Source organism: Tenrec ecaudatus, chromosome 1 (genome assembly GCF_050624435.1).
Source record: "Tenrec ecaudatus isolate mTenEca1 chromosome 1, mTenEca1.hap1, whole genome shotgun sequence".
Lineage (NCBI taxonomy): Eukaryota > Metazoa > Chordata > Mammalia > Afrosoricida > Tenrecidae > Tenrec > Tenrec ecaudatus.
In genome coordinates this window covers 145,392,095-145,418,900 of record NC_134530.1, presented here as the reverse complement: position 1 = coordinate 145,418,900, position 26,806 = coordinate 145,392,095, and the positions used below count along the sequence as shown (strand labels likewise).

At 42.5% G+C, this 26,806-nt stretch overlaps 1 protein-coding gene across 1 annotated transcript; it reads right to left on the bottom strand.

Annotated features, from left to right (window-relative positions):
- CD53 (CD53 molecule) lies at nucleotides 1–26,806 on the bottom strand. Its single transcript, XM_075540302.1, has 8 exons — nucleotides 26,746–26,806; nucleotides 11,366–11,445; nucleotides 10,370–10,558; nucleotides 8,856–8,930; nucleotides 7,490–7,585; nucleotides 5,745–5,825; nucleotides 1,517–1,600; nucleotides 1–840 (listed from the first exon to the last, which is right to left on the bottom strand). The coding sequence occupies exons 2-8, from the start codon at nucleotides 11,426–11,428 to the stop codon at nucleotides 769–771; spliced, it is 660 nt and encodes a 219-aa protein (XP_075396417.1). The 5' UTR covers nucleotides 11,429–11,445; nucleotides 26,746–26,806; the 3' UTR covers nucleotides 1–768.

The window sequence follows — 26,806 nt, the reverse complement described above, 5'->3', positions numbered from 1 at the left end:
CATTTACAAAACCTTATTTGATATAGAAATAACATCAGAATTGTTCTGAATGGGATTATCATCTAACCTATCCGTGGTACAGGTGCTGCTGAGTTCCTCAAAGACTACATAAACCAAAGGCCACGAGGATGATTGAAGTCAAAATATGAATCACTGGATTGTCTTTTTCAGGAAAGACTTAGAACAAGTCAGCAAAATCCTTTAATAAGAAAATCTAGGGTGGGGGAAGGGTGGGAAAAATAGGAGCTGATACCAAAGGCTAAAATAGAAATGTTTTGGAAATGTCGATAGCAACATTATGTACAAGCATGCTTAATACAGTTGAGTCATGGATTGTTATAAGATTGGTAAGAACTCCCCACTAAGATGATTAATAAAAACACAGAACATCTAAAGGAGACCTTCCACTTCGGGGGAAAGAGCATGCTGTTATTCTTCTCGCCAAGGGTCCCGTTCAAAAGGAAGCAGGGTGATGGCAGGGATCATCAGTGAGTTGTTTGTACCCAAACAGCCCTCCGGCATGAGTGTCGCCACCGTGAGCAGTACGGGGGCTGCTGTCAAAGTTGATATCTGATGGGCTTGCTGCTCAAGAAGGGAATGCCTGACCAAGAATACCCTCATTTCTGGTTTAATGAGACCGGGACCAAACTGGGGTTAGAAGCGATGAGCACAAAAATCTTATTCCAGGAGATGACCGCTGAGGCTTCATGCTGCAATGGATTTGAATGTCTGGAGAGTCAAGCTTCTCTAACTCAGGGTAGTTGCAGGTCACAACCCCAGGATCTGGCTGGTTTTATCGATCTGGCAGTTCAAGGTCAGCGCAAAGGCCATCCCCAACACCTGCGAAGAGAGTGGGGAAAATGTGAGGTTTGTATAGAAGGAGATATCTTTTCACAATCCCCGGAATTGGCTCTAGGGAAGAAGAAACCCTCTGTCATATACTGTGACCCTCCTTCCTCCTATTGCTTCAACTACTCTTTCAGAATTTCTCTTTTTGAGCTTGAGGATGGACAGAGAGTAAAAATTATCTCTGAACTTCCTAATTAAAAGTTAGCTAACCCGTGCTCTACATAGGTAGAAAAAATGATCAAACCATCACATATTTAAAAAGGACATAAGACTGCCCCTAATTGATCCAGACTTGCCAAATGATGCAAACCGATGATCATTTTCATGATCAGTGTCGACATAGCATGCAAGGCCACTCTTTTCAAGTGGAGTGTTTAATAGATCATAGGCTCTTTCCAGGCCAGCTGGGTGAGGAACCATAGTGGGGTCCTGTTTGGGGACTTTTAGTTTGACTATGAATTCCTTAGATCTCTGAGGGATATATTGAGTAGATGTATCTTCTTGTGAAAAGTTTCTGTAAATCAAAGTGGGAATAATATCATTTGCTGCTTGACTGGATGGAACGCCTACACTACAAAGAACAGCGAACAGTTACTGAGCACATACTGCGTACTTGGTACTCCTGTAAAACTACACCCTCACAAAACTCCTCGGTCTAAGCTCTTACCTGGATCACACATATGCAGATAGTGATGATTCCAATATACAGGAAATTGGAGTGAAACCACAGTGTTGCTTGCATATAGCAACCCTAGAAAAAATTTATAGATTAAAAATGATACTACAATGATTATCCAACCTACCAGGAGGTTTAGGGAACTTTTAAAGTAATGGTTACATGTTGACCTGCTAAACCAAAGGTCAGCAGTTCAAAACCACCAGTAGCTACATGGAAGAAAGATAAGGTTTTCTATTCTCCCATAGAAAGTTACAGTCTCAGACATTGGGCTTCTACTCAAGTCATCCCTCAATGCAAGAACACTTTGTTCTAATAACCTGGCATTCTGTGATGCTCACCTTCCTGACACGATCGCTGAAAACAAAAAAAGGTGCATAAGCTAATGTGGTGAAGAAGCTGATGGTGCCTGGTTATTACAAGGTATAGCATCTGGAGTCTTAAAGGCTTGAAGTTAAACAAGCAGTCAGGAGCGGGGAGCGGGGAGGGACGGGGAAAAAAAAGAGGACCTGATGCAAAGGGCTTAAGTGGAGAGCAAATGCTTTGAGAATGATTGGGGTGGGGAATGTATGGATGTGCTTTATACAATTGATGTATGTATATGTATGGGTTGTGATAAGAGTTGTATGAGTCCCTAATAAAATGTAAAAAAAGAAAAGGAAAAAAAAAGAAAGAAAAGAAAATGATTAGGGCAAAGAATGTAGAGATGTGCTTTATACAATTGATGTATGTATATGTATGGACTGTGATAAGAGTTGTATGAGCCCCTAATAAAATGTTAAAAAAAAAAAACAAGCAGTCATCTAGCAGGGAAGCAACAGAGTCCACATGAAAGAAGCACCCCAGCCTGTGTGGTCACAAGGTGTTGACAGGATCAGGCATCAGAAGACCCAGAAAATCATATCTATGTGAACGAGGGGGATCAGCGTGGAGACCCAAAGCCCATCTGTGGACAATTGTTGCACATCTTACAGAAGGGTCACTAAGGAAGGGATCAGCCAGCCAGAATGCAGTATGGCACTGATGAAACACACATTCCAAAAAAAAAAAAAAAAGAAACACACATTCCTCTAGTCCTTAATGCTTCCTCACCCCTCCCACTCCACCCTTTATCATGACCCCAGTTCTACCTTATAAATCTGGCTAAACTGGAGCATATACACTGGTACAGATAAGAATTCTCAACATACAGTATCCAGGACAGGTGGACAGTATCCAGGACAGATCAACCTGTCAGGGCCAACAATGAGAGTAGCAATACCATGAGGATAAGGGGCAGGTGGGAGACGAAGGGGGAGAAAGGGGAACTGATCACAACAATTAATGTATAACCATTACCTCCCCCATCCCCAGGGGTGATGAACAACAGAAACGTGGGAGAAGGGAGACAGCGGATGGTATAAAATATGAGAATAAAAATAATTTATATGAGGGGGGGAATGAGCAAGGGTAAGGTTGCGTAGAGAAGAGGTATAGCTGTAGCCCAGGTGGGGACGGAGCATGGTAGTGGGGCAGGAGGAAAGTCAAGGGAGATGGAGGAAGGAGCTGGGAATCAAGGGGCATTTATGGAGGTCTAGACATGCAAATATACATATGAGGATGGGGAAATAGATCTATGTGTCTATATTTATAGGTTTAGTATTAAGGTGGCGGAAGGACCTTGGGCCTCTACTCAAGCACTCCCTCAATGCATGAATACTTTCTTTTATTAAATTGGCACTCTATGATGCTCACCCTCCCGACACAACTGCTGAAACCAAAGCAGATGAACAAGCAAATGTGGTGAAGAAATCTGATGGTGCCTGGTTATCAAAAGAGATGGTGTCTGGGGTCTTAAAGGCTTGAAGATAAACAAGCAGCCATCTAGCTCAGAAGAAACAAAGCCCACGTGGAAGAACACACCAGCCTGTGTGATCACGTGGTTCTGAAGGGATCAGTTATCAGGCAACAAAGAACAAAAAATCATATCATTGGCTGCACACCTCCATGATACGATCGCCGAAGACAAACAGGTGCATAAGCAAATGTGGTGAAGAAAGCTGATGGTGTCCGGCTATTGAAAAAGATAGTGTCTGGGGTCTTAAAGGCTTGAAGGTGAACAAGCGGCCATCTAGCTCAGAAGCAATAAAGGCCACATGGAAGAAGCACACCAGCCTGTGCGATCACGAGGTGCGAAAGGGACCAGGTATAAGGCATCATGCAAAAAATGAAAAGAATATGTGTGTGCGCGTGTATATATATATATGCGTGTATATATATGTGTGCGTATATATATGTGTGCGTATATATGTGTGTGCATATATATATGTGTGCGTATATATATGTGTGCATATATATATGTGTGCATATATATATATATATATATATATATATATGCCATAGTGAATGAAGGGGGAAGTGCAGAGTGGAGACCCAAGGCCCATATGTCGGCCACTGGAGATTCCCTCATAGAGGGGTTTAGAAGAGGAGATGGGTCAGTCAGGGTGCGAGGTAGTACCGATGAAGAACACAGCTTTCCCCCAGATCCTGGATGCTTCCTCCCCCCAACTACCATGATCTGAATTCTACCTTGCAGGACTGGATAGGGCAGAGGTTGTACACTGATGCATATGGGAGCTGGAGGCACAGGGAATACAGGGTGGCGATACCTCCAGGACCAGGGGTGTGAGGGGCGATGCTGGGAGAGTGGAGGGTGAGTGGGTTGGAAAGGGGGAACTAATTATAAGGATCCACATGTGACCTCCTCCCTGGGAGACGGACGGCAGAGAAGGGGGGGAAGGGAGACTCCGGATAGGGCAAGATATGACAAAATAACAATCTGTGGATTATCAAGGTCTCAGGAGGGAGGGGGAAGCAGGGAGGGAGGGGGGGAAAAAGAGGATCTGATGCAAAGGGCTTAAGTGGAGAGCAAATGCTTTGAAAATGATTAGGGCAAAGAAGGTACAGATTTGCTTTATACAATTGATGTATGTATATGTATGGATTGTGATAAGAGTTGTATGAGCCCCTAATGTAAGAAAACAAGCAGAAACAAACAAAAAATAATTTATAAATTATCAATAATTCATGTGGGGGAGGGGAAGAAGGGGAAAAAAGAACTGATACCAAGAGCTCAAGTAGAAAGAAAATGTTTTGGAAATGATAATGGCAACAAATGTACAAATGTGCTTGATACAATGGATGTATGGATTGCCATAAGAGCTGTAAGAGCCCCCAATAAAATGATTTTTTTTTTTAAGTTACAATCTCAGAAACCCACAGGGGCTTCTAGCCTATTCTGTAGGGTCATTAGGAGTTGGAATTGACTCGGTGGCAGTGAGTGTTTTGGAACACCAAGAAATTTAGGTAACTTGTATTTTATCTTATTGTATGGATGGAGAAACTAAGGCATAATATAAAGCATATCAAACAAGATAATTGTTTTGGCATTGCTACCACTACAGTGGTACAATAATGCACATGTTTTAAATTATTCTTCCCCACTGAGTTAAATTGGCTCCCAAGAAGCATATCAGCAGGTCTTCTGTTCTTTGAACACTCAGTGCTGACCATGGGAATTATGGGCTAGCATTGATTGACATTTCAGCTTCTGGTTAAAATAGCCAGGAAGTTCCTAGTAAAATAACCAAGCTACAGGGCTAGATGGTGGGTGCCTTAATCCTCCGCTACAGATGTGAAAAATTCTGGGGACTTCCAAACAATCCCAGGAGAAGGTGGCATAGGGTGAGAGAAGGACCTTTAAGGATTGGCTGTAGTTGAAAGATAATTTTCCCCCCTGAGTCTATTATGGAAATGCAAACTAATGGGGCAGGCTGTTTCATCAGTTCTCGCCCATCTCTTCCCATCTTCACTTTGAAGTTATGATAGATTTCACAAAGAGGCAAGATTCTGTCATCTTCAGAGAAAAGCCGAAAAACAAGCAGAGGTAGAAACTGTTCTTCAATCCAACAAATTTCACTTTCACCCCTAAGACTTACCTCTTGCTCAAGAAAATTCTGCCACTTTCACCCAAACTGTCTTGCTACAATGTAATATTTCAGTGTAACAAGGTTTTTCACAGTGTTTCTAGATTACATTGAAGTTTTCTATATTATCTTTCTTTTATTCAAAGTTCCCTGTTTCTATCTGGGAGGTCTAAGGTCTGCATGATCGACATGTCTAAAGTAAATAAATGTTTAATCAAAGAGACTAATAAGATGCCAAAAGGGGGGAACATTACCTTCGTTTGTGGATCTGAGGGGCACGATTTGGGTACTCTGCTGGTCCAGTCACTTGTGCCATTTACACCACAACACTTTAGCTGAAAGCCAAACCCAAAGACAGGATTGTTAGAAAGCTAACAGAAAGATGGTCCCTTCAGATTCCACTCTAAATGAGAAAATCCAGACTTTCCCTGACCACTAGGGGCACAAGCGTGCCGTTTTATTCCCATGAAGAACCCTGTGAAGCACAGAGTGCATACTGAATTTTTACAGTTTACACATCAGGAAATAGGCACCCAAGGGACTTTACAGTGGGGAGAGCCAACTGACCTCCCCTCAACCCACTGATCAATCTTAAAACTGTTGAAAGCTCCCATGTGGTCACTCATGGATGCAATAGGAAACATCACTTATGTGGTAGGCTCGGAGAAAAACTGAGTCTGCGTCACTCTTCCAGATTTGCTCGGTTAAGGGGAGGGAAATCCCCATGATGTCATACTCTCCTGAGGAAGTAACTAGCCAGATAAAGGGAAATTGTATAGGATAAGTTATCCAATTTCCTTCCATGAATAAATAGCATGACCAGAGAAGGAAGTGATGATAGGCTAAGACAATGAAAAGACATAACATCCAAATGCCACAGGTGAACCTTGTTTGGGTCTTGATTGGAAAAAGTCAAGTGAAATATTTTCAGGAAATGAGGGAAGTTTGAGTATAGATAATTTGTTAGTGGCCGTTAGGGAATAATTGTGCATTTTAAGTGTGATAAAGAAATGGTCCGTTTTGACTATTGGGACCTTAAAAGACAGAGGAGAATGGCACCCGAGGGTCTCTTTGGATGTCACCTTAAGCAGCCTGACTCACCCTCCTCCCATGGAGCATCTGTGAGTTCAAACTTCTGACCTTGTGGTTAACAACCAAGTGCTGGACCACTTCACTACTGTGAATGTTGAAACTACTTCACAGCAGTGAATATTGATCCATTTTGATATTTAAAAATTTTTTGTATATGCTTGAAAGTCCCATAATAAAAAACTTTAGATACTCTTTATTATATGATTGGGGCAAAAGGGAATTGGTGATCGAGAAAGACTGACTTGCCCAAAGTTACTCCATTTTGGTTTCTGAACTCTAATCCCTGTGCTATTGCTCCTAATCCCTACTAAAAAAAAACACATGGGGCCACGGGCATGGTCTCGTGTGGCCACAGTGCTAAGATTTGGGACACAGAGTGGGTCGATCAATGTCAGGCTAGCTCCATCATCTCCACCGTTCTCCGTCATCAATCGCCAGCTAGGCTGGTAAACTCACATGTCGGCGAGTGTGGAGTGGGCAAGAGGAATATAGTGCAGAACAAGCCTGGTTGTGGTTACTCAGGGATTCAATAGGGTTTTAGCATTATTTTATAATACAATTTCTGACTACAGTAGAATTTTGGAAAAACATGAAGTAATCCAGTGTACAGGAGCAGATAGTATCATCATTCTCCCATAGACCAGCTGGTGAATTTGAACTGCCAACCTTGTGGTTTGCAGTCCAACACTTAGCTCATGGTTCCATCAGGGTTCCTTTATATTCTAATGGGGCTTAAAAGTTGATGGAGGGCAAAAGATAGAGAATGGAAAATTTGGTATCAGATTGATTCCTGTGTTCTACTGTTTGTAATGATACAGCGTCATTTGGACTTCAGGGATATGGACCTTAGGTTCTGAAGCTTTCAAGAAAGAAGGACTAAATTCAGGAGGATGTTACCTATACTCACAAATGACTGGAGAGAATCCCATGCGGCCTTGGTGCTGTTGGACTGGTAGTAGTGCTGGATGCTGTCACTCAGGCCCTCAGACACATACTCGCTCAGCTGAGCAGGTGCATGTCAATGGTGGAGACATTGCAAAAAAGAGAGATGAGTTCAAGGAATAAGCAATTTTTAGGACTCAAAATGTTAAGTTTATCATAGACTACTGGTTCAACTCACTCACTTCCAAATTATCCCCTTGGAGCTAAGGAAGTAGGGCGATTGAGTGCACACATGGAGAGATGAACTGGGGTGAAATGGCATTAGAGAAGAAATACCCAGGGGATTCTCGCCTTTCCATAACAGGAGAAAATGAGGCCCTCAAAACATGGGCACTCCCACAGGGAAGAAGCACACCAACCTGTGTGATCACGATGTGTCCATAGAATCAGGTATTAGCCATCAAACACCCAGAACAAAAAAAGCACATCATTGTGAATGAGGGGAAGTGCGGAGTGGAAACCCAAAGCCCATCTGTAGACAATTGGACATCCTCTTACAGAAGGGTCGCAGGGAGAAGGTGAGCCAGTCAGGGTGCAGCACAGCACCGATGATACATACAACTTTCCTCTGGTTCTTTAATGCTTCTTCGCACCCCATTATCATGACCCCAATTCTACCTTACAAATCTGGCTAGACCAGAGCATGTACATGGGTACAGATAAGAGCTGGAAACACAGGGAATCCAGGACAGATAAAAACCCCAGGACCAATAATGAGAGTAGCCATAGCAGGAGGGGAAGGGGGAGGTGGGGGGAGAATGGGGGAACCGAACACAATAATCTATATATATAACCTCCTCCTAGGGGGATGGACAACAGAAAAGGGGGTGAAGTGAGACATTGGTCAGTGTAAAACATGAAAAAAAATTATCAAGGGTTCATGAGGAAGGAAGGATGGGGAAGGGAGGGGAAAATGAGAAGCTGATACCAAGGGCTCAAGTAGAAAGAAAATGTTTTGAAAATGATGGCAACAAATGTACAAATGGTGTTTGACACAATGGATGCATGGATTGTGATAAGAGATGTAAGAGCCCCCAATAAAATGATTTAAAAACAAAACAAAACATGGGCACTCTTGAAGCTCTGAAAATGACTGCCAAGCAGGTAGAAGTATAAGTAGCTACACAATGCTAAATTGGTTTTTGCTACTTTTTCCATTCATTCTTCAAGGCACTACTCAAGCAGAATCTATAAGTTCCCCCCCACTCCAAGTTACAATTAATCTCTTTCCGCTATACTTCTTCATTCATATTTTGTGATTTTTTTCCCTCTCGCATCCACTCCCCCTCTCTCTGAGCAACGGCACAATTAGTTGTGCTCTGTATACATACCTTCTGTTCATACATGAAGAGCAGGATAGACAAGGTCACCTCCGCAAGGAGTATGATCAGCAGCAAGCCGAAGAACTGTGGCAAAGCAGAGACACGCTCACATCACGGACCCAGGCTCTCCTTGAAGCCACTCATGCATGGGGATCCAGTCCTGCCTGCCCAGGCCCTTGTAAATCTTGTCTTGTTGTATGAGACCTCTCCCCTCCCCTATCATTTGACACCAAGCCTCTAATGGTCAGATCCTATCGATTGTAGCTAATATAGGTGAAATAGATGGTGGCATATGTTTGGGGCTACAAGCCATGAGGTCGGCAGTTGAAACCACCAGCTAGCTGTTCCGCAAGAGAAAGATGAGGATTTCTCCTTCCGTAGTCACCGTTTCAGAAACCGAAGAAGCAGTTCTGTAGGGTCACTATGGATGGGAATCAACTTGAAGGCAGTGAGATTTTGGTTTATTGTGTCTATCAGAGCATCAGGCTCACAAGACATTTCTAATACCATCTATCGAATGAAACAGTGGAGAAGTTTTGGTGTAAGCCTATGGAAACAGGCGAGCAAAAGGTCAGAAAACTAAACCATGAGCCTTTAGAGCTTGGGCCGCGTCCTCTCTAAGAGTTTGGGGTTGTGATGGGGCAGGCGCTGGTAGAGGCTGAGAAAATCCTTACTCAGATGGGCCTGGGATCTCTAATCATGGTCTGATTCATATTTGTCCTCAACGTTAGGTGTTTGCCCCCTTTTGTGATAATAATATACAACAGAAAACACATTTCCACATAGTCACTCTCCATCACCTTTCTTACCCCGACTGGTTTTAGCTACTTAAAACCTGTCCTCTTTTTCTATTATCTCCTACCTTTACCCATAAGTCTAAAAGTTGTGAGAAAACAGGCTTTTCTTATTCTCCCTCACCTCCAGTTTGACAGTTGCCTCATGGGAAAGAACATTTTTGGAAAATGATTTAAGAAGGAGTCAAAGTGGGAACTGACATCTACAAGTAAAGTGGCAGTGTTACACCAAGCTTTGTTTCGGACTCCCTGGAGAAATGAGGAACGGACAGCTCTAGGTAATGGGCGTGTCCTTTGTTCTTTCTGTAGGTCCGCAGTGCTCAGCAAAGAAAGTCTAGAGACTAGATTTTCCACCAGTAATTGACTTTGAATCAGCTCCTGAAAATAAGAACTAATCGAAAGGAGGACTTAGGTCACTTGGAGGACACAGTCTCAGCCAGACATGGAGAAGAAATAAACTTTCATGAAAAGAAATCATAATAATGGTAAGGGTCATCACTAATGGTGTAAGAGAGATATTAAAAAGGCTAGTAATATTTCCCCACTTACCCCTGTGGTTTCAGTCAGAAATAAAATGACTGTTGATCTGCTCCAACTTGGGTGCCTGAGATAACAATTTTATGTTCCTACAATGTCCCTGGGCCTATAGATAAGCTACCCTTGTCTATGTGGGACGTAGGGCGTCACCGTTCTCCAAATCAGACACGGCATTTGCCGGTAGAAACTCACCGACATAAGCAGACACTTGTTTTCCTTGATGGAGCCCATGCAGCCCATGAAGGCGACCACCACGATGATGGAGCCCACGATGATGAGCACATTGCCCAGGGTGAGGAAAGGGAGGTTCCGGAAGAGCACCCCAAAGTTGTTGTGAACCAGGAAGTAGATCCCAAATCCCAAAATGCAGCAGCCACAGAACTGAAAAGAAGAATGCCACAACATTCTGAGGAACACTGTTGTTCCTGCTTTTGAATCTCTCTTCTCTTGCTTTAAATCAGAACCCCGTGATCCTTTGACATCGTTTAGACTTCCATGAGCAGCCTACTTCTTCAGCTTCCTCTGCTCTTAGGGAGGCAAGGCCGTTTTCTTTGTGTGGGGCCCACTCATTTCCAACTACCAGGGAAGACTCGGTGTGCTGAATCCCACGGTATCTTCACCTGCAGGTCTCCCGTTATGCTTCAGAGTTCCTGCTCCTGCCTTCCTCAATTGCTCACACGCCCTGCCCTTTGGAAATCATGACCAGGGCACGGGGCTACCCTCCTTCAGTAGTTCATCTTGTTAGTCCACAGAGAACCTAGACTTGGGAGAACCTTCTCATAGACAAGTGAGTAGAAATCAACCCTATGTCTGAAATTCAGTTGCTGAATATGACACAGTAAAACCCCATCCAGAAAAGTGATTCCAATAAAAAAAATTTAAGGCATATTTAGATACAAAACGTGGAGTCTCAAGGTTTCCCACCACAAAAGTGAATGAAAGTAGCCAAAAGCCACAGGCGAGGAATGGCTCCCTCTTTAATAGCGACTCTGGTAGCTTTAACGTTTGCAGTCATGCTGCAGCAAGACAGGCTGCCGGGAAGAAATTATGATGAGTTTGCTCCTTAGCTGGATGTGCTACCTGTGACCGAGACATGAGTTCCACTTCATACCAGGCTGTTCACTAGAGGGGAGTAGAGCTACGTTGGGGAACGGTGAGCTCAGCCATCCTCAGAAGAGGTGTACTTACCCAAAAGAATAAGTTGAAGGAAAACAGGATGTACTTCAGCAATTTCAAACTACTCATTCCCATGCTGGCTATTTCTTCCCCTGAAAATGACAAAGAAGTGAGAACATAAGTAACTGACTCTGCAAGGAGACATGGGAGGTCAGAGCGCACCCATGTTCAAGGATCTTCAGAATCATCTGCTGCGGAAAGTTTCCCCAAACTCACTGTTCTCTTAGTCTGTGCATTGCGATACTAAGTGGCTCATCCTGGACACGTCTGTCTGAAAACGATGCTCAACATCGACTAAAACAGTAAAAGAGAGCAATCGAGGCATTCTTGGACGGGGATGACTCACACACCAAAGACAGCGAGAGCTTATGGGGTCCACATGCAACACCAATGACTCACAAAACCAAACTCACTGCAATCAAGTCAATACTGACTCATAGTGACCCTATAGGACAAGGCATAACGGCCCCCTGTGAGTCTCCAAGAGAGTAACTGTTTATGGATGTAGAAAACCCCATCAGGAACTGGCAACCTTTAGGATCACAGGCCAATGTATAAACTCCGCACCACCAGGGCTCCTGCATCAATGACTGGTGCCTGAGTAATTACTGAGAAAAGCAGCCTCTATGGTCAAACGCGGTGAAATGTCTATATGCAAATGCCCTGAAATGCATATACTTGCCACACCCAGTCAGTGACCTCTCTTCTGTTAACATGAAAATACATGGAACATAGCAAAGCTTCATTCGCTTTTCCTGTAGGTATATTCATGGTGTTTTCTGTGCTAGATGTTGTGATAGATACAACTATGACTAAGCTGATGATCTCACAGCTGATATATGAAACAGGCCAACAAATATCTGTTAAGTGAAAAAAGAGATATGAAGGAGAGCTAATTATTATTATTATTATTATTAATAGCATACCTTTTTCTTTATGAGGACACCAATGTCCACTGTCTGGTCCTCAATTCTAGAGACACAATTTCCAACTTTCTCTCATAGGTAATGAGGGTTTGTAAAGGAACTGATATTTATAAACTGCACATGAGACTGATGCATAAAACAAAATGTCAATGTATTTAAGTTCTCAATTTGAACTATGCTTCTCCCCCCCCCCCCCACAAGTAAATGGATTGATTGTACTATCTAGAGTACATCTTTGCCATGTTAAGATACCCAGGAATCAGATGATTTCCAGACTATGGATAAGCTTTAACAGCAATTGTTTCAGAGCAGAGTGAATCTAAAATAAGGTGTTAGCAAGGATACATGCTTTCTAAAGGGTTTAGAAGTAAAAAAAAAAAGTCTCCTTGTATTTTGCAGCTGTTGTTGTCACCTGCACTTCTTGGTCCCTTCTTTTAATCACTCCCAACTTTTGTTATCACATCTTTAACATTTTACTCCATTCTCTATCACTGTCTTTTTAACGATCCATGAGTAGATTGGGCCCACCAGGATAATATCCTATTTCAAGATATCAATTGAGCCTCAAGATATTATAATCTTTAAAATCCACTTTCCACGTCAGATAACATTTTCAGGTTCCAGGGACTATGAAATGGGAACTTCAGGTGACATATTATTCACCTGACCCCAGTGCCCATCAAGAATGTCAATGAGTATTCATCAGCCCAACGTGAAGAGACTATCCAAGGACAGTACTTGGAACCTCTACCAAGCTGAGTATATGCCTGTGCCCTCCCCTTGAACTGGAAAACCTCCTGATTCAGAAGATTCACAAGGCACTGGGCAAAGTCCACAGGGCATTTCCTCAGGAGTGAGCTTAGCAAAGAACCCTGTCTGAGCATTGCTCCAGTTCCACCAACTAGATCTCAAAAATGAGACACAAAAGGAACAAATACGTCCCAAGTTACTTAAGTGCATCCTAAAAATAGCTCTAGGACTGAAAAATAGTTATAGGAATAAAACCTTTTTCTCAAAACCCAAACTCACTGCCATCTAGTCAATTCTGACAGAGTAACAAGGTAAAAACCAAAATCTCTCGCTTTACTAAAAATACCTGGCACACAAGAAGCAGAAAATCACATTCATAATAAGGAAATTATGTAATCTGATACAGAAAACTGACCCAGATGTTAAAAATAGCAGGCAAACACATCAAAGCATGTTTTATCAATGCAAACAATTAAGTAGATAGATTAAAAAATATTTTAAAAATTGAAATCCATTCCTAAAAATAAAAACTATAATATGTATGATGAAAATACATTAGGCAGATTAATGGAAGATTAGATACTGTAAAAGAAAATATTAATGATCTTGAAAACATTAAGAGATTATTATAAAAAACAAAACAAAAAGAAACCCAGTGCCATTGAGTTGATTCTGACTTATGGATACCCTATAGACCAGAGTAGAACTGTCCCCCTGGATGTGTGAGGCTGCAAGGCCTTACAAGAGCATCTCTCAAAGATCAGGTAGTGGGTTAGAACTGCTGACCTTGCATTTCATGTGATTGCTAATATGATTAGATTGGTTTAAATATTTCAAGTCTGAGGTAGAGATTGTCAGGCAGATTTAAAACTCATTATGGCACCTATTAAAATGCACTTCAAATATAAGGAAACCACTAGATTTAAAGCAAAATAATGGGGGAAATACCATGCTGACACTATTAGGAGAAAAAGGAAAAAGCTGGAATGGCTATATTCATATAAACAAAAGACATTTCAGAGGAAAAAAACATTTCCAGGAATAAAGAAGGTCTTATCATAATGATGAAAGGGATAACTGATTTAAAGTACATAAAAGTCTTACATGTCTTTGGACCTAATAATAAAGCCTTCAGTTAGGTGGAGAAAAAACTGAAAGGAGAAATAGAAAAACAAGTATGTCTGAATATTTCAATACCCACTCCCAACAGTTGATAAAATCAATAACAGAAAGTCAGTGAAGTTATAAGGGACTTAAAGGACATCTTAAAATAACTTTTATAAAGCACTTTGCCTGACACGAGAAGAATACACACTCTTTTCAAAAGTACTTGAAACTTGACCAAAGGAGCCCATTCTGGACCATAAAATTTTTTAATACATTTTAAAATAGTTAAATTATAAACCAATACCAGAAAGTCCTCGAGAAAAGCTCAAAGTATATGGAAACTAAATAGCACACTTCTAAATAGTTCACGAATCAAAGGGGAAATTAGAAAGAAATCTAAACTAAAAATGTACAAAATGTCTACCCTCCAAAGCAATGCTGGAGAAACTTCATAGCACTAAATAATTATATTAGGAAGAATAATCTTAAAATGACCTCAACTGCCAATATGAGAAACTAAAAAAAAAAAGATTAAATGAAGCCCCAAAGAAGTAAAATGAAAAAAATAATTGAGTTGAATCAAATAAATGGAAAAACTATAAAAAATGAAACTCAAAGTTGATAGCTCAATAAAGTTGATAAACTTCTACCCAGGTAATGGATTTTTAAAATTACAAAAATCGTCGAGAGTAGGAATGAGTGAGGTGACACTACGTAGTCTAAAGTTAGCAAAATAATAAGGGGATATGATGAACCATTTCACGCTAATAAATCCTCGAACCTATATGAAAATGGACAAATCCCTTGAAAGACTCTAAACTGAAAATTACCAAAGGTCCCTCAAGAAGAAAGCCATAATCTACCTAGGCCTGGCCTACAGAATAGAGCGGATGGGAGAACAGAAGGGAAAAGGCCAGGGAAAACCTTTCGAGTGTGCTGATTACGTTCTCTACCTTGTTCGGGGTGATGAGCTTATGCAGTATACATGTGTCAGCATGGAGCCTTGATGGCGAAGGGGTTACTGGTTGGGCTGTTTGAAATCGCCTGCTGCTCTGAGGGAGAAGGAAGAGGCTTTCTATTCCTGTAAAGAGTCACAGTCTCAGAAATCCACAGGGGGGTTCTATGCCGTCCTATAGGATCTGTCACAGTCGGAACAGATTCTGACGCGATGGAACTGAGATTTTTTTTTTCATTTTTGGTATACATATGTCAAAAAGTTCACCTATGATTTGTTTCTTTCTCTCGCTCTCCAATTCATTGCAACTCTCCCCGTCTTACACTTTAAAATCTAACAGAGAACACTGGATGCTTGCCTCAATGTCTCCTTTCTCACCTTTGCTCATGCGATTCTTTGCCAGAATATCCAGTTTCGCTCTCTCTCAATCTTGTATCTCAAACTCAATGCTCGTGACTCAGTTCTGACTCATGATGCTCCTGTAGGACAAGGTAGAACCGCCTCTGTGGATTTCAGGGACTGTAACTCTTCACCAGAGAAGAAAGCCCCGCCTTGCACTATGCCACCAGGACTCCTCATCTAGCTAGCTTTTAATCATTCTAATGACACAGCCCGTGAGTCACTTTTCTAGGAAGCCTCCTCTCATGTCAGGTACCTAATTCTTCAAGTTCAACGCTGTGCCTTTCATGAGTACCACTAATAAGTTTGCAGCTCTATCATTGTACACCACTTTTCTTACATCATTTCCTTCCACACTAGACTGGGAGCTCCTTGAGGGCAGGGGCTATCTTAGTCATCTTTGAATTCTCCAGACCTAATACAGTATATAAGAGCCTGGTGGTATCGTGGATTACACATTGGGCTGCTAACCAGAAGGTTAGCAGTTCGAAACCACCAGATCAGATGTTCTACTCCTGTAAGAGTTACCGTTTCAGACATCTACAGGGCAGTTCTATCCTGTTCTACAGGGGCTCAGTGGGTGCGAATTGACTCAATGGTAGAGAGGTTTTGGTTTTAACACCTCTGGTGTCTGGTACTTGTTATGTGTTATCCAGTTGTTTCTGACTCATAATGTCCTAGATTGAGTTATGGCCCCAACTAAAATGTGTGTCAACTTGGCTGGGTCATGATTCTCAGTGGTTTTGTCATTATTTAAAGATGTGATCGTCTCCATTGTATGCTCTCATGTGGTCAACCAATCAGCTCTCAGGGGATGAGAGTGGGCTGTGAGACCTTCACTCAGGTCACAGACCTGCGTAAACTCCTGTTACAGGAGGAAAGCAGGAGATAAAATGAGAGAAATCGGGAAAACCCAGCAGATGGATGTAAGACAGCACTGGAGTTGATTACACAGAATGAGCTAGCTGAGTGCCTTTAGGCACAGGCTACTTGGTAGAGTGGGGCATCTCCCAGCATTTGTTAATCAAGCTAAGCTTACCAGGTAAGGAGGAAGACAGCTAAGCCCCTATGGAACAAGTTTTCTGATGGCGGAGTGCTTCGGGCACTTATTGGTACACTGAAAAGCTTGGTGACACTGACTTGTATAGGGCAGAACTGGGATGGCCCAAGATGTTTGAGGCCAAGGAACTAGGAATCAGAACCAGAAGAGACAAGGAGCACAGGAAACAGAGCTCCTCCCTTGGTCTCAAAGGGTCGGGCTAGACTTCTGAGGCACCATAGCGTGGAGTCACAGCCTCCCAGGTTTCAAAGAATCAGATTTTCACCCACTCGGTTCTAAAGTATGGGGCTGCCATTCAAGAGCAAGGAGTATTCCACAGGCTGAAGGTGTGGGATCGCCACGCATTTGGACTAAGAGAACGAGGCTGCCCAAAGCTGTGGGAGTAGACTCACCATCCAAGCAGGCCTGGAAGCCCAAGTCTGAGAAGCCTCCACCCAGAATCCAGAGAACCTGGGCGATCCCCAGAGTATGGAAGTTATCGTCTAAATGGTCTCAGAGAATAGAGAGTTATTTGCAAGACTTGAAAGCTAATGCCAAGTGTTCTTGCTTTGGGTGTGCTACTTGCTTCATACCCTTTGTCCAGTCTTCCCTTTATAAGGGAACTGACTACCTCGTGCTGGCTCCACCACTGTACCTTGGAAGCAGATAACTTGCATTCTTGATTCACAAATGAAGATGGATTTTGCCCCAGGATGGAATTTGGATTCGGCATTGAATTAAGACTTTTGTGATGATATGATGGTGTAAAAATACTTTGTATGTGGTAAGGACATAAATTTTAGAGTGAGAAAGATTTGGAATGTTTGTCATCTGTGTCCTAAAACATATATGCCCACTTGTCTAGACCACAATTCTCAGTGGTTTGGCCTTTTTAAATGCTATATTTAACCTATATGTTGTGATCTGATGTCTTTAGTCGCGACCACATCCTTACTCAGGTCACATAAGCCATTGGTACAGAGTCATATGGATCCAAGGTCGATGGAAGTGTGGCAGGACACTGACAGCTCCCAGGGTCAGCAGCCCACATAGGGTCACCAATGGAGGCAGACACAACATCCACACAGGGATGACAGCAAAGGGCAAAAGAGAGAGGTTCTCACTGTTTCTCTTATAAAAAGGCCATAGTGTTGAAGAGATCAGGTATCAGGCATCAAAGAACAAAAAAATCTTACCATAGTGAATGAGGAGGGGAGTGCGGAGTGGAGACCCAAAGCCCATTTGTAGACCACTGGAGATCCCCTTGCAGAGGGGTCTCGGGGAGGAGACGAGCCAGACAGGGTGTGATTTAGCAACGATGAAAAATACAACTTTCCTCTAGTTCCTAAATGCTTCCTCCCCCTTTCCCCCGCCTCAACTATCATGATCCAAATTCTACCTTGCAAGTCTGGATAGACCAGAGGATGTACACTGGCACAGATAGGAGCCAGAAACACAGGAAATCCAGGCGGATGATCCCTTCAGGGCCAGTGGTGTGAGTGGTGATACTGGGAACATAGAGGGGGTTGGATTGGAAAGGGGGAACTAATTACAAGGATCTACATTTGACCTCCTCCCTGGGGGATGGACAACAGAAAAGTGGGTGAAGGGAGATGTCGGACAAGACAAGATATGACAAAATAATAATTTATAAATTATCAAGGGTTTATGAGGGAGGGATGAACAGGAAGGGAGGGGAAAAAATGAGGACCTGATGCCAGGGGCTTAAGTGGAGAGCAAATGTTTTGAGAATGATGAGGGCAATGGGCAATGAACGTACAAATGTGCTTTACACATTGATATATGTATGGATTGTGATAAGAGTTGTATGAGCCCCTATTAAAACAATTAAAAATACATTTACCTATTCTAGGTTTAAGTGAGATTTAAAAAAAAAAAAAAAAGGTCATAACCCCAAGGAGGCATTATCAGGCTACCACCTAATTGTTAGTTTGGATTCTCCCCTATCTCCACACAGGTACTGCCAAGTTGACATATAATCTAACTACCACAGATTGATATTCTTTTTGTTTGTTTGTTTTGCTGATACGTGATTTTTTGGACTTATGCAAATGCTTTACCCACCATAAAACTCCCTGCCATTGAGTTGATGCTGACTGATAGTGACTGTGTAGGACAGGATAGACCTGGCCCTGTGAATCTCTGAGACTGAAGCTATTTACTGGAATAGAAAGCCCTATCTTTTTCACTCAGAGAGGCTGGTGGTTTCAGACTGCTGACCTTGTGGATCACAACCCAACGTGTAACCCCTACGCCACCAGAATGCCTTACCCACCATAACAGAAGGGAATTGGACCAAAGGTACCATAGTCGCAGCATCCTGGGATCCTGTGGCAGCTAGTTCAGACTGAGGTGGTTGCCCATAGAGCCCCAAATGAAGAGGAACCAATGGCTCTGGGAATTTCCCCGCTCATTAGTTCCTTCACAGCCTTAAAGAGGAATCTCTCTTATTTCCTTTCTGATTTTCCGTTTACTCAGACTCACACCCACTTGCTACAGACTGTATGTAACTACTGCAATGCCATGCATTGATGATGACTTCAGCATTCACAGACTTAGAGAGAATATGGTTCCATTTCTCCTTTTCAATTCCCTGAGGCAGACAGTTTCCCTTTGCAGGGTAGTTTTCTCTTATAGCCTGAAGACCCTTATTCATTCTTTCACAACCACTAGGTAGTTATTAAATCTTCCACTTTATTAGCTCCCACAGTGCAGAAGAACGGACATGTGCCCTCCAGTCAAAGGCTATGACTCCAAGTCCTGTGATTCATGACTGTGAGGCTAGTCCCTGACGTCAGTACCGCCCTGGCCAGACTACAGTTAGCTGTAGCAATCTCCCATGGCCCGATCGTGGAAGTTCAATCGTTACTCTCCTCCGTATAGAGAGTATGGACTTTCATGCGGATTTCTGGTTCTATTTACTTTTGCATTTTCCAAAACAAAAAACATCCCACAAAAGCAAACTCGATACCATCAAGTCAATGCTGACTCATAGCGACTCCCTGTGCTTTTCTGAAACTGTGACTGTTTACTGGGTAGAAAGCCTCATCTTTCTCCCTTGGAGCTACTGGTGGTTTCGAACTGCTGAGGATCACAGCTCAACTCGTAAGCCCCACCTGAAATTTAATCAAAACTAAAATTGAGTAATAGGAGCCCTTGTGGCATAGTGGGTCACGAGTTAGGCTGTTAACTCAAAACCCTTTCAAGATGCAACCCATCATTGGGCAGTGCAAAACTATGATTTTAAAGTCTCTATAAGTCAGGCACTAACAAGAGAAGTGGAAAAACTTAGACAGAGGGCAAAAACTCTCTTAGTGCTTCATTTTTAGCCATAGCTTAGTGGCGAATCTTGAGCCACAATTGGTAGGCTTGGCTTGACCCTATGTTTATGAGATGTTAGTAAGTGCCCCTCACAGAAAACAAGCCAAAAATAACAATAAGGAGTGAGGGGAATCCACGGTCAAACCATGTGAAGAAAATGAGACCAAACTATAAAAATAAAAAGCAAGGAAAAACAACAGGGCATTTGTGGTGGTTTGGTTTGTTCTTTAATGAGTGATTTCTGAGAGTTAGAATGTACATGGTGGGCTTCTAAGAGAGTAAAGTAGGCGTAAAAAACTACAGGAATGTGAGAACATGTGGAAAAAACTCAAAACCCTAAAAGAGATCAGGTTTACCGACTGGCGGAAACCTCGGTTTGGAACTGAGCTCACTCCTTCAGCTCCATTGTCAGGAGAACAAGAGACCACAAGTGGGACAAGAATATAGCGGTACCTCGGTTGTCGAACTCAATTCATTCCAATTCATTTTTTGAACACTGAAAAGTTCAAGAACTGAACATATTTTTCCCATAAGAAATAATGAAAAACCAAATATTTGGTTCTGAGGCCTCCAACATTACACTTATAAATTCATTTTTCCAGGACTACAAATCACTTTTAACCTTCTTTGCATATTACTGTCTTAGATACACTGTCACCATTGTTTCTTTAAAAAATAAAAACACTTTTATTGGGGGTATCTTACATCTCTTATCACAATCCAGACATTCCTCCAGTGTGTCAAGCACATTTGCACATATGCCGCCATCATCATTTTCAAACATTCTCTTCCCACTTGATCCCCTGATATCAGCTCCCAATTTCTTCCTCCTACCTTCCCTCACGAACCCTTGTTAAGTTATAGATTATTTTGTCCACATCTTACATTGTCCTCCATCACCCCTCACCCACTTTTCCATTATTTGTCTCCCTGGGAAGGAGTTCTAGGTTGATCCTTGTGATGGGTTCCCTTTTTCTCCCCCTACCCCACCTAATCCTCCAGGCATCCCCACTCTCCTTGTTGGCCCTGAGGAGTATGTCTATCCTGGACTTACGTGTTGTGGGCTCCTATCTGTAGCAATGTACATGTTCCGGTCTAATCTGATTTGTGAGGTAGAATTGAGATCATGCTAGTGGGGTGAAGGAAACACCAAAGAACTAGATGAAAGTTATGCATTTCATAGGTGCTATACTGCACCCTGACTGGCTCATCTCTTCCCTATGACTCCTCTGTAAGGGGATATGCAACTGTCTACAGATGGGCATTAGATCTCCACCCCATGCACCCCTCGCCCAATTCACCTTGGGTATGGTTTTATTCTGGGTCTTAGGTGTCTGATAACTGATCCCATCGACACCTCATGATCACATGGGCTGGTATGGTTCTTCCATGTGGGTTTTGTTGCTTCTTAGCTAATGGCCACTTGTTTATCTTCAAGCCTTTAAGACCCCCGACATCATATCTTTTGATAGCCGGGCACCATTAGCTTTCTTCACCACATTTATTTATGCACCCATTTTGTCTTCAGCAATCGTGTCAGGAAGGTGAGCATCACATAATGCCAGAGTGTTAGGACAAAGTGTTCTTGTATTAAGGGAGTACTTGAGTAGAGGCCCAATGTTCATCTGCAACCTTAATTCTTAACATATAGCTATGAGTACACAGTTATATTCCCCTCTCATTATATGTATGTGTACATATGTACATGCATGTTTTAGGCCTCTATAAATGTCCTCTGCCTCCTGGTTCTTTCCTCTATTTCCTTTGTCCTTCCCTCTTGTCCCACCATCATGTTCGGCCTTCATGCATGTTTAGTAATTCCTCGGTGCTACATTGCCCTTGATTGAACCCCATTAGGCATCCTATGATCTTCCTTCCATTGTTGTTCCTTTATTTCTGGATTGTTCCCTCCTCCCCTTCCTTATCCCACCTCCCCTTCTCCTGTACCCTCCCCCAACCATTAGTCCCAATCTTTTCATCTCTGAATTATTTATCCCACCTATCTTATCTAGATAGACATGCAGATACATTAATATGTGCAAAAAGGAGGCAAAGCCAAATAAAACAACAAAGTCAAAACCAGCAAAACAATAACAACAACAGCAAAAACAAACACAAAATAACGATAACAAAAAGAATTGTTTCTAATTTATCCAAAGTAACAGGAACTTTTCAGCCTCTGGGTTCTTTGTTTCATGGTTAATGATTTCACAACTTTTGCGACATTAGCCACTTTAATCATGGGGTTTTTTTTCTTTCAGAAATGTTGATAATGTTGACTAAGCCATGTTGTATTCAGCTGCCAAATCAGACGAGCAGTGACCTGGTTAAAATTTTGCAGTGATTTATTTCTTAAACTGTATCATGGCTCTCAGTTTTCCTCTTAGCTCTACTGCTGATAACACTGAATTTCTTTCGAGTCATGGTTATGATATTTTATGCAAATGAAGTGCAAAACAAAGCACAATGGTGAGTGTGTGAGTACACTAACACAAACACTGTAAGTTGTCCTGAGCAGCAGTAGAGACTGAAGCGTCACTCCTCTGTGTATTTGGCCAGAGGCAACATGTGATACATTCTTGGCCTGTACAGATTTTTCTCAAGTCAGATTTTTCAGTTCAACTATTGAGCAACGTTATGAACACTGAGCAGATTTTTTTAACTTTGACGTTTGAGTCCTGGAAAGTTAGAGCTTGGCGCCATTTGACAGCCAGGGTATCACTGTGCTAGTGAGGTACACACTCCTTACAACTGCTTGAGATCCAAAGAGCAGCATTTTTTCAAGGACAACGTGCAAAAGGGTTAGGAGAGGAGGAAGGACAACAGGAAGGAAGTGGGATTGATGTTACACGGGGCATGGAAAACAAAATGTTTATGAATCATGGAATATAAAATGATCTGCTTATAAAAATTTCACCCAATTCACAATAAAGTAAAATGAGAAGGAGTAAAAAATTGGGTAGTCCAAGTGTTCAGGGTGCTCAGCTGCTAATGCAAACTGGCTTTTGGTCACACACTGTCCATTGTATATGGAAATTTCTTGTTAACAGTCCAAGGAATATGAGATTCCATGAAAAGCAATTTAATAAGCACTAGTTTGGGAATCAGTCAGGTCTAGTTTTGGATTATAGCAGTGACACTGTGCTTTTGAGCAGTATTTTAACCATCTCTCTGAAAATGTCCTCATCTTTAAAACGTAATATTAAAACTTATCTCACTGGTTAAATGATATAATATTTTCAAAGTGACTCACTACCCAAGTGCGTGGTTCTGTGAATATTGTCTAAAAGATCAAATTCAGAGTCTCCAGTCTATTTCAAGAAGAATTCTGAGTTTCTGCGAGAATTTTAGGAATAAAACAGCAAAGACCCGAAGCTATTTGGGGGGAAATACCATTTTGAAAATGTGCTATGCGGCCCTTGTAAGAAATTGCAAGCATTAAAGAAAAGAGCAAAAGATAAATTATAAAATAATCTGAGACTCAATTTCCCAGAGGTAATCACAATAAATGTACAAAACCATGGTATTCTGCAAGGGAATTATTGGTTTTCCTGTTGGGTAAATGCTGAACAGCTAACTGCAAGGTTGGCAGTTCAAACCCACCATCCACTCTACAGATAAAAGACGAGGCTATCTACTCCTGTAAAGACACACAGGCTCAGAAACCCTGTAGAAGAGCTCTCTGACTCATTCTGAGTCAGAAGGGATGAGACAGCAGTGGGTTTGGTTTCATATCCCTTCCTACGACTGACTTGATACAATGGGTTTTGACGTTTGGCTCTCTCTTCCTACAAGGTTTGTGAATGACTATGAACTAAAGGCTCATGGTTTGAACCCACCCCGTGGAACTGTGGGAAAAAGCCTGGTGATCAGCTTCTGTACATATTATAGCCAAGAAAACCCCAGCACTGTGCCACACTGGAGCGCATAGGGTCATCATGAGTCAGAAGTTTGTTTTTATCTCTTTCTACAAAGTACCGGTGAAAGTGATTCTTCGCTGAAGAATTCTGGGACACGGAGAAACATTTTCACTTCCAAACAGTGATTTTACAGATACATTCTCATGGTATTTCTTCAATAATTCTTTGTCACAGTTGTGATGTACTGATGATATGTTTGTGTAGGAACGCAATGGGAAACGAATAGAGGACTTATCTCTGTGTGAATAGATTCCAACCCACATTGAGTGCTTACCTGCGGGTTTGGGGAAAACATGTCTTTCACACCTGCTTCAAGATAGTTTTCCCAAACTGAGGCTCTATCTCTAGTTGTAATTCCCCCCTCCCCTGCCCCAGCAGCCACACCAAGGTCAAGTCTGGCTGCTTCTTTCAGTGCCTACAGTGATAGCAGGAGGCCAGTCTCTAGAGCCCAAGGGGATGTCAACAGAGTGAGTTCTCTCAGCCTGCAAGTGCTGTGGGCTGACAAATTTAGGAACACAAACCAAACCACTGTCACTAGATCAACACTGCACTTCCTGGAACGGAAGCTGAGTAAAAGAGACTGGCGAGAACCTCAAATGGCTCCCCCTTCCACTCTAATCTGAGGGCAAACTCTAGGTGAAGGGATGAAACCGGTTTCTCCACTCCATGGCAGTCATGTGATGTCTAGTGTTTAGCCCAGGGGGAGATCAGGGGTAGACCAGGCCCCACTCTGAATATTAGACCTGGCCTTCTCCTTTAGGTGCAAGAGTCCCAGCACCAAATATGGGAAAGATTTGTACTTTCTGGAGTCCGCTCCGGTCCCACTTAATTACTCTCATTCTCAACACGCTTAGCCTCCACACTACACGGACTTTGCATGTACTGCCTGCCTTCATCTGAATGGCATTGTTCACAGGCCCCATAGCAAACTCAGATTTTCAAAATGAACCCAAGTCCTGTCCCAGGGAGTCCGGTATCGTCTGAAATTCCTCCCAAATGCTGTGTGAACACTCTCTCTGTCATAAAAAAAAAAGATCACATTGCATCATAGTTGTACACTGCGGTGTCTGTCCTCCACACTGGCCTCACAACACTTGAGGTGGATAACCACATCGCTTTTCCTCATCTTTCCAGCACCTATCACAATACCTGACCCTGTTATGTTGTGAGGTGGAAGCAGTGTCTTTGAGGTCTGGACCCCAAGAGACCCTGCTCAGTTAGAGGTAACTCTGAAGCCATGAGAAGGTCAAGACCAACACAGTTTGTCCATTTCAGTCGATGCCTCTTGAAACTGAACAAAGGCAAGGACCTTAGGTAATGGTCAGATACTGCCAGGGAAGGTTAGGTTCTAAATCATTTTCTGTGGGTATAAAAGAGACCCATCATTTCATTGAAAACTAGACTCACTTCACTGGCCCACACAGGAAATAATGTTTCAGCCCAGCCTCTGATCCAATCCAACAAGTTCAAAACTGCAGATTCCTCTCAAAATTGAGAACGCAAAATGTCTGTGTTCAGTCAGCAGCTAAGATTCCGCTTTCACTTAGCTTTCTTCCAGAGAACCTACATAAACATGCTTTTAAAAGATGGCTTCTTAAAAAAAAAAAAAAAAAGATGGCTTCTTATCTTCCATTAGAATTCCTCAAGGAGCAGACTAGCCCATAAACTTCTACCAATCTGCCCCTCCTATACTACCAGTACATTCCAGAGCACAGGGCCTTGCCCTCCGTAGGAAGTTAACCCCTGATTATTAAATGCCGTCACGGAAAAGTTTAGTCTTTATTTTCATAATCAAGGCTCAGTAACTGCCCCTTCCATCCACTTTAGAGAGCACAGCTGTGCTCTTAGGGAATGTCTCGTTTTTCTTTCAGGGCATAGTCAAGCGAAAGTCTTGCAGACCTTGAAAGGAGAAATCTCTGATACAGATTTCCAGTGGTGATTTCACCCCCAGCAGCAGCTAGCTCAATGGTCACAGAAAAATTAGGACCAAGGCTTAAACTTGGGCCACCACTTGGTGGGGTCCATGGAAGCTCACTCATTCGTTGAAAAGCATCGCAGTGTTGAGTTTGTGGGTTGATTTTCATAAATGCACTCCATGTTGTGTTTTTTTCATATTCATGTTGTGTATGTCAAGCGTTTTCTGGGGAATCCTGAGGATGACAATGTCCTTCCTGCCCTTTAAACCCTGCCAGACTGGGTACCCCTTATAGATGTCTACCTTTCACGTCTCAAAATCATTTACTGAGCCTGTCGTGTGTTGCTGAGTTAAGTGTGATGTTAAGGGTCCCTCCACGCGGCATCTCTAAGGAAATGCAGTGGGCATCATGAAGTCTGCATTTGAAATTTGTTTAAATGAACAGGACCCAGGTCTCACACTCCCAACTGAATGGCTCTGCCTGCTGGTTCTCTCTTTACATTTTAAATCACAAGACCAGTCTTCTAAAGACCACCTCCTCTAGGAAATCTCCTCAATTTTGCTCTAGAAAGCTCCAGGCGTCAGAAATTACCGCACCGAGAAATTCAAGTTGCATAGCAATTTAAGCCAGTAAATGTCACGATGTTAGATAGTGGGAGAGACTAGGGTTTTGTTACAGGGACCCGTGTAGCATGATGGTAAGTCTGCTAACCGAGAGGTCAGTGGCTCTAACCCAATAGGAGAGCGGTGGCATTGAAGACCCCGCCATCTTCTCCTGGAAAGATTTCAGCCTGGAAAACTTTGGGGACTACTTCCACTCTGCCTTGTCGAACCACTGAGTTTGAGTCATTCAGCCACACACAGCGACAATAACAAGGAACTTGCTGGTCACTTTGCTCCCTACGCAGAGACAGGTGAAACAGAATCTGAAGGGAATCTGGCGTCCCTTTAGAGGCATTCGGTGACATGGAAGGAAGACACGCTACCCCACCTGAAATGGCTTCACTCTTAACCCAGATTAAAGTTTCATCACACTTACCTTGGGCGCCTTTCTTCAGTCCTTTAGGCAGCTTGAGATGGCCGCAACAAGGCTGCTGACA